Source organism: Chenopodium album, chromosome 9 (genome assembly GCF_948465745.1).
Source record: "Chenopodium album chromosome 9, dcCheAlbu1.1, whole genome shotgun sequence".
Taxonomy (NCBI): Eukaryota; Viridiplantae; Streptophyta; class Magnoliopsida; order Caryophyllales; family Amaranthaceae; genus Chenopodium; species Chenopodium album.
In genome coordinates, this window is record NC_137842.1 from 69,283,888 (window position 1) to 69,302,024 (window position 18,137).

General features: G+C 36.5%; 1 protein-coding gene across 1 annotated transcript; it reads left to right on the forward strand.

Annotated features, from left to right (window-relative positions):
• The first annotated feature begins 241 nt into the window (after positions 1 to 241).
• On the forward strand, positions 242 to 17,882 carry LOC145559026 (chaperone protein dnaJ A7A, chloroplastic-like). Its single transcript, XM_081620426.1, has 8 exons — positions 242 to 505; positions 1,639 to 1,752; positions 13,550 to 13,694; positions 13,809 to 13,866; positions 14,718 to 14,760; positions 15,918 to 15,966; positions 16,081 to 16,158; positions 16,476 to 17,882. The coding sequence occupies exons 2-8, from the start codon at positions 1,649 to 1,651 to the stop codon at positions 17,298 to 17,300; spliced, it is 1,302 nt and encodes a 433-aa protein (XP_081476552.1). The 5' UTR covers positions 242 to 505; positions 1,639 to 1,648; the 3' UTR covers positions 17,301 to 17,882.
• The last annotated feature ends 255 nt before the right edge of the window (positions 17,883 to 18,137 follow it).

Below are 18,137 nucleotides of genomic sequence, written 5' to 3' on the forward strand. Positions count from 1 at the left end.
GAATTTTTACAAGGTACCCTGTTATGCTCACCCCTAATAACAATAGAAATTAACTCATAAGGTTTGATAATTAGACTTAGGATACGAGGTAAGACTAAAAACGATGCCACTAGTCCATTACTTCAAGTCTTCAACCACTTCTAAAAAATGAAAAATCCAAACATTATCTGAACCAAGTTAGTACGCCGTAATCCGTATTTTATACTCGGTACTTCGTATTTCAGACCAAGATTAGTTTCTAATGTTCAACCTTCCAATCTAAAATATGAAACGCACAGCAAAGGTCCATATTTCTTACCAAGATAGTTTGCCACAAAAAAAGTAACCTTTCTCAAATATCTCGACCTAAATTGGCGCAGGTAGTTCTGCAAAGTTGAGACTTGAGAAGTTGAGAGTGTAATTCTGCAAAATTGTTCAATAATTCTATTTCTCTCAAGTCTCAACTCGTACAAGATTAGCATAGATATTCAATCTCATAGCTGTCTTTGGTGGAATTTCGCAACCAGTGAGTTCATCTTCCTCTACTTAATTTTTCCCATTTCTTTTATTTTTCTTCAGCTCAATTTTCACCTTTAAATGTATAATGGTTTTGGCTTTGAATTCACTAATTATTTAGAATATGCATAAATTATGGGTTTTGATTTCATTTGGTACATTTATGTGATGTGGGTACTTGCTACTTTTAATGGAAATGGTTCATGTTTCAATTGAAACTGAAAATATAAGGAATTAGGGTGAATATTTCTGATAATCTTGAGAAATTTGCGGCTTATGAAACAAAGTGTTTGGTTTTTGAGGCATATTTTGTGAGTAATGAGCTTGGGATCGAACTGCCAAGTAAAGTTTTGACTTTTTTGGTGAAATGGGCAAGAAACAAAACTACAGTAACATATTTGAAGAATGTTTATTTTTGAGGATTTTAGTTAAGGTAATTATACTAGTTGAGATTGTTGAGGTGGACTAGAATGTGTATACGGCCGCGAGGAGAAAGGTATTTTAACAAACTTAGAAGGTTCCATGGTTGTGATAAAAGCACAAAGTGCTGAGAATGATGGAAATTGACTTATGTTTTAATGATATCATATATTTATGCACCTTTATGAGTATGCAACAATGGAAGATGTTCAAATGGTGAAGAGTAGAGTTTAAAAGTCATAAGTCGGTTGTGGTATAGAATGGGTTAAGAGGCTAGTAGCATTATGCTATAATAAATCATTCCAAAATCTCCTTGATGCTGATTTTTTCCCACATTCAGATTTTCTGAAATCAACGCTGATCAATTTACTGTACTTTCAGTAATGGTTTTTGCTAGTTTAAGATTTATCCTCATATTCCTCAACTTCAGTGAAAATTATTTTCTGCAGTGAAAGACTTATATGTTTGTACTTTGTACTCCATATAGTTTAGTGATGTTTATGAGGGTCATCAGGGGATAAATTAAATCTTTCATGCATGAGGAAACTGCATTCTCTATAGAACTTATGTAAATATTCTCATTATGATTGAGCATTTCAATTTTGTTTTTGACGATATTTGTGTATTTGTGCTTCAAAATGGTGTCTTATATTTGTACAATATGTTTGAACAAACTTATTCTAACTCTGATAGTTATTACAAATAAAAAACTTTCTAATATAGGTGTTTGTACATGGCGGCCATGCCATGTGGAGTGTTTGTGCCTCATTGTGGCTTGCAGAGTCAAACACCTGGAATGTATAGTACTACAAGCTTTAATTTGTTTTCCTCTCATTGGTAAGCACCAGCTTGTGTTCTAGAAAGTTTTTGTCTGTTGGTATCTTCTGTTCTCTAGTTCATCTTTGTGCATAATTTTGATTTTTCCTTGTACCATATTGACTATAAAAATCATATCTTTAATCCTACCTAAGTTAAAACTAGAGCTCTCAATTCGGGTAAACAGGTGTTAAGTACTAAATTTGAGTAATGTAATTCGAAACAGGAAACGTAATTAAAGGTTGAATGCTTGAGTACTTGATTGATTGAAGATTGAAATACAAAGGATAAACATAACTTGAGGCTATGAGTCTCTTAGTAGCTTTAGGCCACAACTCTCTCTAGTGTTTACTCTCAAATTTTCTGAATGAATTCTACTGCTCCTCACCCTAACATACATATACTCAAGCCTAGATAATACATGTGACAATAATTAACTAAAATAGAAACCCATAGAGAACATGATTAAAGAAGTCCTGCTTCCCTTCCTAAACTTCTCTTTAATTAGCTTTGTCATGTTGCTCATTGTTCTTGGCTTCACTTGACCCTTGCTGCCCCTTCTTTGCGCGCCTCGTGTACACCAAAAGTGGTGGTTGACTTGCGGTGTTGACTCCATTGACCCAATCCATAACAACAGGTCGGGTAAGAGTGGGTCGGGTCAACTTGGGTCGGGTGAGAGTGGGTCGGGTGAGAGTGGGTCACGTCAACTTGGGTCAGGTCAATGCAGATTAATTCCATAACCTATGCGGGTCGGGTTTGGGTTAGGTCATGCTTGATTCGGTTCATACTTCTTATCGGGTTTGGGTAAGGTTAATAACAGGTCGGGTGAACAATTGGTTGGGTTTAATTCGGGTTTTCACGGGTTAAAACGGGTTAGGGTAATTCTCGGGTTTGAATCGGGTTCGGTTCAAATCAATAATTTGCGGGTTAGAATCAGGTCGGGTCATTCTCGGGTTTGAGTCGGGTTCAGTTCAAGTCAATAATTTGCGAATTATAATGAGGTCGGGTCATTTTCAATTCGGGTCATTCTTGGCTTCAAGTCGGGTTCGGTTCAAGTCAATAATTTGCGGGTTATAATCAGGTTGGGTCATTTCCAAGTCGGGTCATTCTCGAATTCAAGTCGGGTTATGTTCAAGTCAATAATTTGTAGGTTACAATAGGTCGGGTCATTTCTAAGTCAGGTCATATTCGGGTTCAACTAACTATAAATAGATAATTTTATTTATATCAAACTAATTATTTCCTTTGACTATATTATACTTCCTCCGTTTTCTTTTAGATGCAACACACACTTTTTCACGGTATTTAAGAAATGTGGGGGTTCACATGATATAATACACTTTAAAATGGGATTAGTGGTTGTTAGGAGTGTAATTTAGTGGGTCATGTGCTTTAAATAAGGGAAATAGTATAGTTTTTCCCTTAAGTAACTTTCCTTTTATAGTGTGTTGCAAGTATTGTGACATTTCCTTTTTAGGAAAGTGTTGCAACTAAAAGAAAACGGAGGGAGTATATGGCAATATACTAGGGAACTGTAATCTATAATTTAGGAAGATAATTATTTCCTTTGACCATACAACAAATATATACTATATTTAACTCTTATATTTGAGGATGATACTCCTTTCTTTTGCTGCTTGGACCGACTTGGTCTCCCAAGACAAAATGCTTTGATCAACAATAATAAAGTGGTCGTAATTGCATTTATGGTGATTTGAAATCGGATCCGGAACAATTTGGATTGAATTTAGGTCGGGTTAATAACAAGTGTTAATTTCGAGTCGGGTTAGTCACAGATGTGGTTGAATTTTTGGGTTAGGTAAGTATAGGTATGGTAAAATTCGAGTCGGGTCAATAACAAGTCGGGTTGAATTTGGGTCAGGTTAATAACAAGTCGGGTTGATTTCAGGTCAGGTTTGTAACAGGTTGGGTTAAATTCGGGTCGGGTTAAGAACGGGTCGGGTTGAATTTAGGTCAGGTTCGTAACAAGTCAGGTTAAATTTGGGTTTTAACGATTTAAAACGGGTTTGGGTCAATTTCGGCTCAAGTCGGGTTCGGTGCAAGTTAATTAAATTGGCCGTTGTAAACCAATAAATTGGCCAATTTTTATATCCACAATTTTTGAGAAATTTTAGAGGTTTTGGGGGCCGGTGTCGAAAAGTCTTGAAATTTTATGGGATACATCTCGGGGTCATATAATCCCATTTGAACCATATATGATCATTATTTGTTGTCATAAATGTTCGTGGTAGACTTGAATTAATAAAATCTGTGAGAGTTGTAAACCGATAACTTGGTCGTTTAAAGGAATATTGGATGGTTCCACCCACCCAATTGGACTCCCGGAGGACATTAGGGACCATGGTAAACATTTTGACAATTTTTATTTCCAGGCGAAAAATATTCAAAAAATTTCAAAATTGAAGGCTAATATCCACGCTTTTTGAGAAATTTTAGAGGTTTCGGGGCCCGGTGTAGAAAAGTATTAATATTTTAGGGGATACATCTCGGGGTCATATAATGCCGTTTGGAACCATATATGATCATTATATGTTGTCATAAACGTTCGTAGTAGGCTTGAGTTAATGAAATCCGTGCAAGTTGTAAACCTGTAATTAAATTGGTCGTTCAAAGGCAAATTAGATGGTTCCACCAACCTAATTGGACTCCCGGAGGGTATTAGGGACCATGAAAAACATTTTGGAAATTTTATTTTCGGACAAAAAAAAAAAAGTCAAAAAGTTCTAAAATTAAAGACTAATATCCACGCTTTTTGAGAAATTTTAGAGGTTTCGAGGCCCGATGTCGAAATGTCTTGAAATGCTAGGGGATACATCTCAGGGGTCATATAATGCCGTTAGGAACCATATATGATCATTATTTGTTGTCATAGATGTTCGTGGTAGGCTTGAGTTAATGAAATCGGTGCAAGTTGTGTACCGGTAAATTGGTCGTTTAAAGGCAAATTGGATGGTTCCACTTACCCAATGGAATTCCGGACGGTATTAGGGACCATGTTAACATTTCGACAATTTTTATTTCGGGCGAAAAAAACGTGGAAAATTTCAAAATTAAAGGCTAATATCAACGCTTTTAGAGAAATTTTTTGAGGATTCAGGGCCAGGTGCCGAAAAGTCTTGAAATTCTAGGGGATACATCTCAGGGTCATTTAATGCCGTTTGAAACCATATATGATCATTATTTGTTGTCAAAAATGTTCGTGGTAGGCTTGAGTTAATGAAATCGGTGCAAGTTATAAACCGGTAAATAGGCCGTTGAAAGACAAATTGGATGGTTTCACCCACCCAATTGTACTCATGAAGGGTATTAGAGACCATGGTAAACATTTCGGCAAATATTATTTCCAAGCGAAAAAAAGTCTAAAAATTTCAATACTAAAGGCTCATATCCACGCTTTTGAGAAATTTTGTAGGTTTCGGGACCCGGTATCGAAAAGCCTTGAGTTTCTAAGTAATACATCTCAAGGTCATAAAATGTCGTTTGTAACCATATATGATCACTATTTGTTGTCATAAATATTCGTGGTAGGTTTGAGTTAATGAAATCAATGCAAGTTGTAAACCGGAAAATTGGTCGTTTAAAGGCAAATTGGATGGTTCCACCCACTTAGTTGGACTACTGGAGGGTATTAGGGACCATGGTAAAAATTTCGGCAATTTTTATTAACAAGCGAAAAAAAGTTAAAAAATTCCAAATTGAAGTCCAATGTCCACGCTTTTTGAGAAATTCTGGAGGTTTTAGGTTCCGGTGTCGAAAAATCTTGAAATTTTAAGGAACACATTTCGGGGTCATATAATGTTGTTTGGAACCATATATGATCATTATTTGTTGTCATAAATGTACGTGGTAGGCTTGAGTGAATTAAATCGGTGCAAGTTGTAAACCGATAAATCAGCTGTTTAAAGGCAAATTGGATGATTCCACCTAGCTAGGGGTACTCCCGAAGGGTATTAGGGACCATTGTAAATATTACGGCAATTTTTATTTTCGAGCAAATAAAAGTCAAAAAATTCCAAAATTGAAATCTAATATCCACGTATTTTGCGAAATTTTGGTGGTTTCGAGACCCGGTGTCAAAAAGTATTAAAATTCTAGGGAATACATCTCTGGGTCATATAACCCGTGTGTAACCTTATATGATCTTTATATGTTGTCATAAATGTTCGTGGTAGGCTTGAGTTAATGAAATCGGTGCAAGTTGTAAACCGGTAATTGGCCGTTTAAAAACAAATTGGATGGTTACACCCATCAAATTGGCCTCCCTTAGGGTAATAGGGACCACGAAAAACATTTCGGGAATTTTTATTTTCTAGCGAAAAAAATTCTAAAAATTCCAATATTAAAGGCTAATATCCACGCTTGTTGAGAAATTTTAGAGAATTCGAGTCCCGGTGTCGAAAAGTCTTGAAATTTTAGGATTACATCTCGGGGTCATATAATGCCGTTTGGAACCATATATGATCATTATATGTTGTCATAAATGTTCGCAGTAAATTTGAGCTAATGAAATCGGTGCAAGCTGTAAATCGCTAAATAGGCCGTTTAAAGGCAAATTGGATGGTTTCACCCACATAATTGGACTCCCGGAGGGTGTTAGGGAGCATGGTAAACATTAAGGCTATTTTTATTTACGGTCGAAAAAAAGTCAAAAAATTTAAAAAATTAAAGGCTAATATCCACGCTTTTTGAGAAATTTTAGAGTTTTCGAGGGTCGGTGTCTAAAAGTCTCGAAATTCTAGGGAATACATCTTGTGGTCATATAATGTCGTTTGGAATTATATGTGATCATTATTTGTTGTCATAAATGTTCGGTGTAGGCTTGAATTAATGAAATCGGTGCAAGTTGTAAACTGGTAAATTGGTTGTTTAAAGGCAAATTGGATGGTTCGACCCACCTAATTGGACTCCCGAAGAGTATTAGGGACCATGGTAAACATTTCGGCAATTTTTATTTTTGGGCAAAAAAAAGAGAAAAAAAATACTAAAATTGAAGGTTAATATCCACGCTTTTTGAGAAATTTCGAAGTTTTCGGGGTCAGGTGTCGAAAAGAATTGAGATTTTAGGGGATAAATCTCGGAGTCATATAATACCGTTTGAAACCATAAATGACCATTATATGTTTTCATAAATGTTCGTGGTATGCTTGAGTTAATGAAATAAGTGCAGGTTTTAAACTAGTAAATTGGCCGTTTAAATGCAAATTGAATGGTTCCACCCATCTAATTGGACAGCCGGAGGGTATTAGGAACCATGGTAAGCATTTCGGCAATTTTTATTTTCGAGAGAAAAAAGTCAAAAAATTCCAAAATTGAAGGCTAATATCAACGTTTTTTGAGAAACTTTTGGGATTTCGGAGCCCGGTGTCGAAAAGATTTGAGATTTTAGGGGATTCATCTCTAGGTCATATAATACTGTTTTAACCTATAAATGATGATTATATGTTGTCATAAATGTTCGTGGTAGGTTTGAGTTAATGAAATGGGTGCAAGTTGTAAATCGGTAAATTCACCATTTAAAGGCAAATTGGATGGTTCCACCCACCCAATTGGACTCCCGGAGAGTATTAAGGACCATGGTAAACATTTTGGCAATTTTTATTTTCAGGCGAAAAAAAGAGAAAAAATTCTGAAATTGAAGGTTATTATCCGCGCTTTTTGAGAAATTTCGAAGGTTTCGTGGTCAGGTGTCGAAAAGAATTGAGATTTTATAAGATACATCTCGCGGTCATATAATGACGTTTGAAACCATAAATGACCATTATATGTTTTCATAAATGTTCGTGGAATGCTTGAGTTAATGAAATAAGTGCAGGTTTTAAACTAGTAAATTGGCCGTTTAAATGCAAATTGGATGGTTCCACCCACCGAATTGGACTGCCGAAGGGTATTAGGAACCATGGTAAGCATTTTGGCAATTTTTATTTTGAGGAGAAAAAAAGTCAAAAAATTCCAAAATTGAAGGCTAATTATCCACGCTTTTTGAGAAACTTTTGAGGTTTCGGAGCCCGATGTCGAAAAAATTTGAGATTTTGGGGGATTCATCTGGAGGTCATATAATATTGTTTTAAACCATAAATGATGATTATATGTTGTCATTAATAATCGTGGTATGTTTTAGTTAATGAAATTGGTACAAGTTGTGAATCGGTAAATTCATCATTTAAAGGCAAATTGGATAGTTCTACCCATCTAATTGGACTCCCAAAAGTCAAAAAATTCGAAAATTTAAGGCTCATATCCATGCTTTTTGAGAAATGTTGGAGGTTTCAACGGTCGGTATCGAAAATCCTTGAGATTTTAGGGGATACATATCGGGGTGATACAATGCCGTTTGGAACCATATATGATCATTATATGTTGTCATAAATGTTCGTGGTAGGCTTGAGTTAATGAAATCGGTGCAAGTTGTAAACCGGTAATTGGCCGTTTAAAGACAAATTGGATGGTTCCACCCATCAAATTGTTCTCCCGAAGGGTATTAGGGACTACGAAAAACATTTCGGCAATTTTAATTTTTCAGGCGAAAAGAATTTTAAAAATTCCAATATTAAAGGCTAATATCCACGCTTGTTGAGAAATTTTAGAGATTTCGAGTCCCGGTGTCGAAAAGCCTTGAAATTTTAGGTTTACATCTCGGGGTCATATAATGCCGTTTGGAACCATATATGATCATTATATGTTGTCATAAATGTTCGTAGTAAGTTTGAGTAAATGAAATCGGTGCAAGTTGTTATAAGTTAATGAAATCAGTGCAAGTTGTAAACCGGTAGATAGGCCGTTTTAAGGCAAATTGGATGGTTTCACCCACATAATTGGACTCCCGATGGGTGTTAGGGAGCATGGTAAACATTTAGGCAATTTTTATTTACGGGCGAAAAAAAGTAAAAAAATTAAAAAATTGAACGCTAATATCCACGCTTTTTGAGAAATTTTGGAGTTTTCGAGGCCCGTTGTCTAAAAGTCTCGAAATTCTAGGGAATACATTTCAGGGTCATATAATGTCGTTTGGAATTATATGTGATCATTATTTGTTGTCATAAATGTTCGGTGTAGGCTTGAGTTAATTAAATCGGTGCAAGTTGTAAACCGGTAAATTGGTTGTTTAAAGGCAAATTGGATGGTTCGACCCACCCAATTGGACTCCCGGAGAGTATTAAGGACCATGGTAAACATTTCGGCAATTTTTATTTTCAGGCGAAAAAAAGAGAAAAAATTCTGAAATTGAAGGTTAATATCCACGCTTTTTGAGAAATTTCGAAGGTTTCGTGGTCAGGTGTCGAAAAGAATTGAGATTTTATTAGATACATCTCGCAGTCATATAATGACGTTTGAAACCATAAATGACCATTATATGTTTTCATAAATGTTCGTGGAATGCTTGAGTTAATGAAATAAGTGCAGGTTTTAAACTAGTAAATTGGCCGTTTAAATGCAAATTTGATGGTTCCACCCACCGAATTGGACTGCCGGAGGGTATTAGGAACCATGGTAAGCATTTTGGCAATTTTTATTTTGAGGAGAAAAAAAGTCAAAAAATTCCAAAATTGAAGGCTAATATCCACGCTTTTTGAGAAACTTTTGAGGTTTCGGAGCCCGATGTCGAAACGATTTGAGATTTTGGGGGATTCATCTCGAGGTCATATAATATTGTTTTAAACCATAAATAATGATTATATGTTGTCATTAATGTTCGTGGTATGTTTGAGTTAATGAAATTGGTGCAAGTTGTGAATCGGTAAATTCACCATTTAAAGGCAAATTGGATAGTTCTACCCATCTAATTGGACACCTGGAGGGTATTAGGGACCGTGGTAAACATTTCGACAATTTTTATTTACAGGCGAAAAAAAGTCAAAAAATTTAAAATTTTAAGCCTAATATCCACGCTTTTTGAGAAATGTTGGAAGTTTCAAGGTCCGGTATTGAAAATCCTTGAGATTTTAGGGGATACATCTCGAGGTCATATAATGCCGTTTGGAACCATATATGTTCATTATGTGTTGTCATAAATGTTCGTGGTAGGCTTGAGTTAATGAAATTGGTGCAAGTTGTAAACCGGTAAATTTAAGACTAATTGGACTCCTGGAGGGTATTGGGGACCATGGTAAACATTATTGCAATTTTTATTTTCGAGAAAATATAGCCAAAAAATTCCAAAATTTAAGACTAATATCCACGCATTTTGCGAATTTTTAAGGTTTCATGACTCGGTGTCGAAAAGACTTGAAATTCCAGATATTACATCTTGGTGTCATATTATGTCGTTTGATATCATATATGATTATTATATGTTGTCATAAATGTTCATGGTAAACTTGAGTTGATGAAATCGCTGCAAGATGAAAATCAGTAAATTTGTCGTTTAAAGCCAAATTGGATGGTTCCACCCACCCAATGGGACTCCTGGAAGGTATTACGGACCATTGTAAATATTTCGTCATTTTTTTTTTCGGGCGAAAAAAAGTAAAAGATTTACAAAATTCAGTCTAATATCCACGCTTTTTGAGAAATTTTGGAGGTTTCGGGGCTCATTGTCGAAAAGCCTTAAAATTTTAGGGAATACATCTCGGGGTTATATAATGCCGTTTGGAACCATATAAGATCATTATATCTTGTCATAAATGTTCGTGGTAATCTTGAATTAATGAAATCGGTACAAGTTGTAAATCGATAAATTGGTCGTTTAAAGGGAAATTGGATGGTTCCACCTACCCAATTGGACTCCAGTTGGGTATTATGGACCATGGTAAACATTTCGACAATTTTTATTTTTGGGCAAAAAAAAGTAAAAAAATTTAAAAATTGAAGGCGAATATCCACGCTTTTTTGTGAAATTTGGAGTATTCGGGGCCTGATGTCTAAAAGTCTTGAAATTTTAGGGAATACATATCGGGGTCATATAATGTCGTTTTAAACCATATACGATCATTATTTGTTATCATAAATGTTCGTGATATGCTCGAGTTAATGAAATCGGTGCAAGTTGTAAATTGGTAAATTGGTTGTTTAAAGGCAAATTGGATGTTTTTATCCACCCAATTGGACTATTTGAGGGTATTAGAGAACATGGTAAACATTTCGGCAATTTTTTTTTACGGGTGAAAAAAAGTCATAAAATTCTAAAATTGAAGGCTAATATCCACGCTTTTTGAGAAATTTTTGAGGTTTCGGGCCAGGTGTCGAAAAGGCTTGAGATTTTAGGAGATACATTTCGGGGTCATATAATGCCGTTTGGAACCATATATGATCATTATATGTTGTCATAAATGTTTTTGGTTGACTTGTATTAATGAAATCGATGCAAGTTGTAAATCGGTTAATTGGCCGTTTAAAGGCAAATTGGATGGTTCCACCCACCCGATTGGACTCCCATAGGGTATTAGGGACCATAGTAAATATTTCTGCAATTTTTTTTCCGGGCGAAAAAAAGTCTAAAAATTCCAAAATTGAAGGCTAATATTCACGCTTTTTGAGAAATTTTAGAGGTTTCAGGCCTGGTGTCGAAATTTTTTAAAATTCTAGGGGATATATCTCGGGGTCATATGATGCCGTTTGGAACCGTATATGATCATTATTTATTGTTATAAATGTTTGTGATAGGCTTGAGTTAATGAAATCGGTGCAACTTGTAAACCGTTAAATTGGTCGGATAAATCCAAATTGGATGGTTCTACCCACCCAATTGGACTCCCAGCGGGTATTAGGGACTATGGTAAACATTTCGGCAGTTTTATATCCGAGCGAAAATTGTCAAAAAATTCCGAAATTGAAGTCTAATATCCACGCTTTTTGAGAAATTTAGAATGTTTCAGGGCCCGGTGTCGAAAAGTTTTGAGATTTTAGGGGATACATCTTGGGGTCATGTAATGCCGTTTGGATTCATATATGATCATTATATGTTGTTATAAATGTTCGTGGTCAGCTCGAGTTAATGAAATCAGTGCAAGTTGTTAACTGGTAAATTGGTCGTTTAAAGGCAAATTGGATGGTTCCACCTAGCCAATTGGACTCTAAGAGGGTATTAGGGACTATGGTAAACATTTCGGCAATTTTTATTTTTGGGTGAAAAAAAGTCAAAAAATTCCAAAATTAAAGGCTAAGATCCACGCTTTTTGAGAAATTTTTTAGGTTTCGCTTAAAGCTCTCAATTCGGGTAAACGGGTTGGGTTTGAGTCGGTAAGAGTGGGTCTGGTCAACTCGGGTCGAGTCAATTCGGATTAAATCCATAACCTATAAGGGTCGGGATTGGGTTGGGTCATGCTTGAGTCGGGTCACATCGGGCCATACTTATCGGGTTTGGGTCGGGTTTAGGTCGGGTTACATTCGTGTTGGGTGAACAATGGGTCGGTTTTGATTCAGGTTTTCAAGGGTTAAAACAGATTAGGGTAATTCTCGGGTTCGAGTCGAGTTCGGTTCAAGTCAATATTTTGCGGGTTAGAATCACGTCGGTTCATTCTCGGGTTTGAGTCAGGTTTGGTTTAAGTAAATAATTTGCGGGTTATAATGAGGTCGGGTCATTTTCAAGTCGGTTCATTCTCGGGTTCAAGTTGGGTTCGGTTCAAGTCAATAATTTGCGGGTTATAATGAGGTTGGGTCATTTCCAAGTTGGGTCATTCTCAAAGTCAAGTCGGGTTATGTTCAAGTCAATAATTTGGTGGTTACAATTAGGTGGAGTCATTTCCATGTTAGGTTATATTCGAGTTCAACTAAATATAAATAAATAATTATCATTTTTATCAAGCTAATTATTTCCTTTGACTATAATATATATGGCAATATACTAGGGAACTATATTTTATAATTTAGGAAGATACTTATCTCCTTTAACCATACAACAAATATATACTATATTTAACTCTTAAATTTGAGGATGAAGTTCCTTTCTTTTGTTGGCTGGACCGACTTGGTCTCCCTAGACAAAATGCTTTGATCAACAATAATAAGGTGGTCTAAATTGTATTTAAGATGATTTGAAATCGGGTTGGGAACAATTTGGGTTGAATTTAGGTCGGGTCAATAACAAGTCGTGTTGATTTCGAGTCGGGTTAGTAAGAGATCGGGTTGAATTTTAGGGTCGGGTTAGTAATAGGTCTGGTAAAATTTGGTTCGAGTCAATAATAAGTCGGGTTGAATTTGGGTCAGTTATATAACAAGTTGGGTTGATTTCGGGTCGGGTTAGGAACGGGTCGGGTTGAATTCAAGTCTGGTTAGTAACAAGTCGGGTTAAATTCGGGTTTTGATGGGTTAATACGGGTTTGGGTCAATTTCGGTTCAAGTCGGGTTTGGTTCAGGTCAATAATTTACGGGTTACATTCGGGTCGGGTCTTCTCCAAGTCAGTTCATGTTCGGGTTCGGGTCTCACATACTCAAGTCAACTCGGGTCTAGGGTTGGTTTCAGGTCGGGTAATTTGGGTAACCCTTTTTTCGGGTTCAGATGGTCGGTTAATAATCGGGTTTGAGTCGGTATATCGGGTTGGGTCAACTTTTGATAATTCTAGTTAAGTCTTAAAACTATGGAAATTTGATATCTTTAAAATATGTGTCGAACAATTCTAACAAGGTCCCAATCGGTTATGCTTTTTCTTGCATAATAAATACGTAATAATCAATGATGGTCAAAGCCGATTATATAAATAGTGCAAAAGGTACATATGCTGCAACTTAAAGTGCCGAATGATATAAGTGGCAATGGACTCATGGTAAACATGTATCTGTATATCTTTAACAAACTGACAAGGATGTTATTTTTCTGAACATTTATTAAATCTTCTGTTTACTTTTGACTGAAAAATTGCAGTTGCACAAGCAAGGGGATGTTGGCTTCATCTTGCTCAACCATATTTTCTCCTGACTCTTCTCACACATTTTTGAGCTCAAGGCCACATAAGGACTTGTATCATTTCAAGCTATCCTATTCCCACCTCATTGTCAGAGCTCAGAGGGTCAGATGTTTTCTGCTATGTAGTTGCTTTATTTCCTTGCAATAATAATACAGCGGTGCACTATTATTTTCAGTTGGCAGGCATATTCTGACCATGACTGTTTTGAACATGCAGAATTACTACTCTGTCCTTGGTATTGCAGAAGATGCTGGGAAGCCTGAAATAAAAAGTGGTGAGTTCATCTAGTTAATTAAGGTAGTATCCTTGCATTCTGATGCAGCATCAACTAAACTGCTATCGACCCGGACTCCGGCTCAATCAAACAGTGACAAATAGATGTGCACTCACTAAATAAGAGGAAAACTTGGAAGGATTTTTTATTAAAGAGGCTGAAAACTACAGGCTACTGCTGCTATTACAATAATAAAGGTGGAAGCTTGGAGAATATTACTGCTACTGCTAAGATAATGATTACAATCATAAATCACATGACGGCTTTCATTCTTTCCTTCCCTTTTTAAATACTAAGCAATCCCCATGACCTAGCAACGTACACATTGTCCTCTCTGCCAGCGTGGCTTTTTCACCCAATTACACCCTTCCCTCACTTCTTTTGTCTTCTTTTGCTATTCCCAAAATGCTGCTACTGCTGTCCTTGCCCTGTATTTTTGTGCCTTCTGGTATAAACTCGGATTGGTGTATCTGGGCTGGCCCGATCTATTGCATAAACCTGTACATCTTGATTTTTAGGCTGTTTTTATGTTGCTCTGATAATGCTGCCTTAGTCTCCTTTCACCTCTTTTTTTTCATCAGATTGGTCTTTGTGTAGGTAGCCTCTGCATTTCAGTGGAAAGTATTGCATGCCTAGGAACATTTAATGTTTGCAGCTTGTGGTTCCTTCTTGTGTCTTTAATATCTTTTCCTGGTTTGTTTCTTACCAGTAAATTGCTCCATAGGTTGGCCTGCAAATTAAGATTACCTCTGTATGCTTGTGTCTCTAATTATTGAAGTCTGTTTATCTGAACTTTGTTTTTCTCCCAAGAGTAACTGATTAATCATAGAGTTGAACTCTCATACATGCAGCTTATAAGAAGCTTGCGCGGACTTACCATCCTGATGTAAACAAGTAAGTTGAAATTCAGCCTTCATAATGATGCATACTGACATACCTATGTTATAATATATGTTTCTGTAGCAGGCTCTCTAAATAAGTATGTGATTTTACTCGTTTTATAAGTTTTGGTCCGATTTAGTCATGATGGCAGCATTAGGCCTAAGTGTGGACCTTCAACATTCTCAAATATAGTAATTTTTAGAAGATTATTGCTGCTTCAATTTTGTGATATCGATTTTGGCATCTTGGCATAAAAAATTTCCGCCCCCCTTGTAATTCAAATTATTTTGGTTCTTATTGAAGTTGTCGAAATTGTTTAGCTCTTAGGATATGCAGATTATATTTTTGTAGTATTCACTATACTGTTGTAACAATATTGTGCGAGTAGCTATAGTTGGTTTGATTGTTTGAAGTCCAACTCCACATCTGAGCTCTCCAAAGTCTTAGAATGAATTGATTTTCTAAAACACCTAAATTGCCAGTTTTCTTTAATCTTAACTGCATTATGATGAAGGTGATATTGACCATTTTCCCCAGCTCTCTTTTTCCGTTATGGGGTGTGCATGGCAGATCAGCAAGTATAGAATTGTGGCATCATAATCACCTTACCTCTTTGGATTTAATGTAATTTGTGCACTACTTTGTGACATAGTATCTGAAAATATAGAGGATCATGTCTTGGGGTTGTTATTGCATCAGTAAATTTCAGAATAGTGGGGGCTTTAACCACTATATTATATTTCCTGATAATAAGCTGTCATAGATTGCAATTTGTTCATTTGGTTTGGGTTTCCCTTTCAAAGTAACAAAGACTTTCTGTGGGTATGTATACTTTTCATGGAAGGTTGTGAGGAGTAGGAGGGGGTGGTAAGAAAAAATGATAAATTTTCACCATGCAGCAAGGAAGGTAATTTGTTTACTACTGTAGGTTTGCAGCTGTGAAACATTTGGGTTGTATTAAAGAGAGAGGGTTATCTAGATATCAATATCAATAAAAGTTATCATATGGTTGTGGCATGACACGACTCACAAGACGTGTGTTATCATAGGGGTATCTAGACTAGATGTCAAACTGTTCAAAAGTTTGTTGTTTATGTTGTTCTTTGTTTGGCAATCCCTTTCCTGTGTGTAGTATAATAAGTTGTTTTCTCCATTCCTCCATGTTGCAGAGATCCAGGAGCAGAACAAAAATTTAAGGACATTAGTAATGCCTATGAGGTAAGTTTCCATACTATGCGCAGTCCCTACTCTAGCTGATCTGTCTGATATACCTGTCAGATATGGTATCCATTTGATAACAATGGTCTACTGATAACATTTTTCGAACTACAGGTCTTGTCAGATGATGAGAAGCGTTCCATATATGATAGATATGGAGAGGATGGTCTTAAAGGTGGCCCAAGCATGGGGGTAAGTATCTCTTTTTAGTTATCTTCATAAATTGTCCATCCTGATACTGTGGAAAAGGCTGACCCTACTCTAAAATTCAACCAAAATTGACTTTTATGTAGTTTATACACGGGTTAATGACCTGAAACCGCAAACAGAATATCCACAAACAGTATAACTAACTAAAAGCATGTGAATCATGCAAAAAAAAAAAAAAAAAAAAAAAAAACTGTACTGGGTAACAAAAATGACCCGAGTCTGAAGCAGACTTGTCTGACCTGCTTCACTTGTCTCCTACCTAGAGATTTTTGAGTTCTTCTGGCATCACATTTTTGCAGGGCTTCAGCAGCATCTTTGACGAATTACTCAACAACTTTGACGGCATGGGTATGGGGGGAAACTTTCGAAACGGATTTTCAGAGAGTGAGGACCTGGCTTACAGTCTTAGGCTTGATTTCAGAGAGGCAGTGTTTGGGATAGATAAGGATATCGAGATAAATAGGCTCGAAGATTGTCCCACCTGTGAAGCCTCGGGTGCCAAGCCAGGTTCCAAGTCTTATGTTTGCAGAACATGCAATGGCCATGGACAGCTTATCTCATCAATAAGAACACCTTTTGGTATAGTTCAGCAGGCACTCTCCTGCCCTGATTGTGATGGAATGGGCGAGAGTAGTACCCCCTGCAATAAATGTCGCGGTGAAGGAAGAGTGAAAAAATCAAAGAAAATTAATGTAAAAGTCCCTGCTGGAGTAGATACTGGGAACAAAATAAGGTTTGAATGTGAGGGCAATTCCGGGAAAAAAGGTGGCCCCCCTGGTGATCTGTTTGTTGTATTTGAAGTTCGTGCGGATCCCGTTTTGAAGAGGGATGGAAATAATATTCTCTACACTTGCAAGGTTTCCTACCTTGATGCAATTTTGGGGACAGTTAAAAAAGTTCCTACAGTTGATGGAATGTCTGATCTGAAGATCCCTCCTGGTACCCAACCTAATGTGACGTTGATGATGGCAAAAAAGGGAGTTCCTTTTGTAAATAAAAAGAGTAAAAGAGGGGATCAGCTGGTGAAAGTGCAAGTTGAGATTCCAAAAAAGCTGAATGTTGAAGAGAGGAAGCTCATAGAAGAGCTTGTCAACATTGATAAGGCAAAAGTCCCAAGCAGCTAAAGATAGGTTCTCTTCTTTGGTCTGTACTCTGGGTTTGTAGGGCAAGATATTGGAATCATACAGTACATATGAATTTTTCCTCTGTCGACCTGAAGACAAGTTAAGTTCTTAAAATTTCTTCAGCTCGCATGTAAATGTGATTTGGATGCTGAGATATGCAGTGATGATAGGGGTTCATCATCTACATATCTCGATTCATGAAATTTTGTTGTGAGATGTTAGATATTTGTGTGTATACAGTATGCTTATAAAATGCTGCACCGCTGCGAAATTGGTAGAATGGTAGTAGATGTGGGGTGACTTTGATCAGGAGGCATATACTGAGAACACTGAATTCTAATCCAACTTTCAGAACAGATTTTGAAGACTTCAGATCACCAGATGCTTTCAAAGGTGTCTTTGTTGGAGAAAGGGTAAAATGGTAATCCTCCACATTAGCTCGTTTAAATTGGTACTCAAGTATTTTTAATATTATTATTTTTTTTTAGTTTTTTGTTGTATGAAGAGAAAAGATCCCTCAATCATCTTGAATTACATTCAATTTGAAAATATTCTGAATAAATAAATCCCATTTGTTGGACAGCATCATATGTGCACAGATGTGCCCCCTTTTCTTTCCGAAACACTCATTATATTGGTTGCTGTTGTGGTGCCTCACCCCTTGGTGCTTGGAATGGTGCCTAAAACAGAAACTCTAAGGTTGCTCTTAGTATGTAATCCCTCAGCCAGTGCTAGCTGACAACCGATTTCTCAGTTCTAAGACTTTTTGCTATCTATTGTCAACATTTTACCCCTTATTGCAGTTTTTGGCATATATCAGTAAGCGTAAGATTGGTT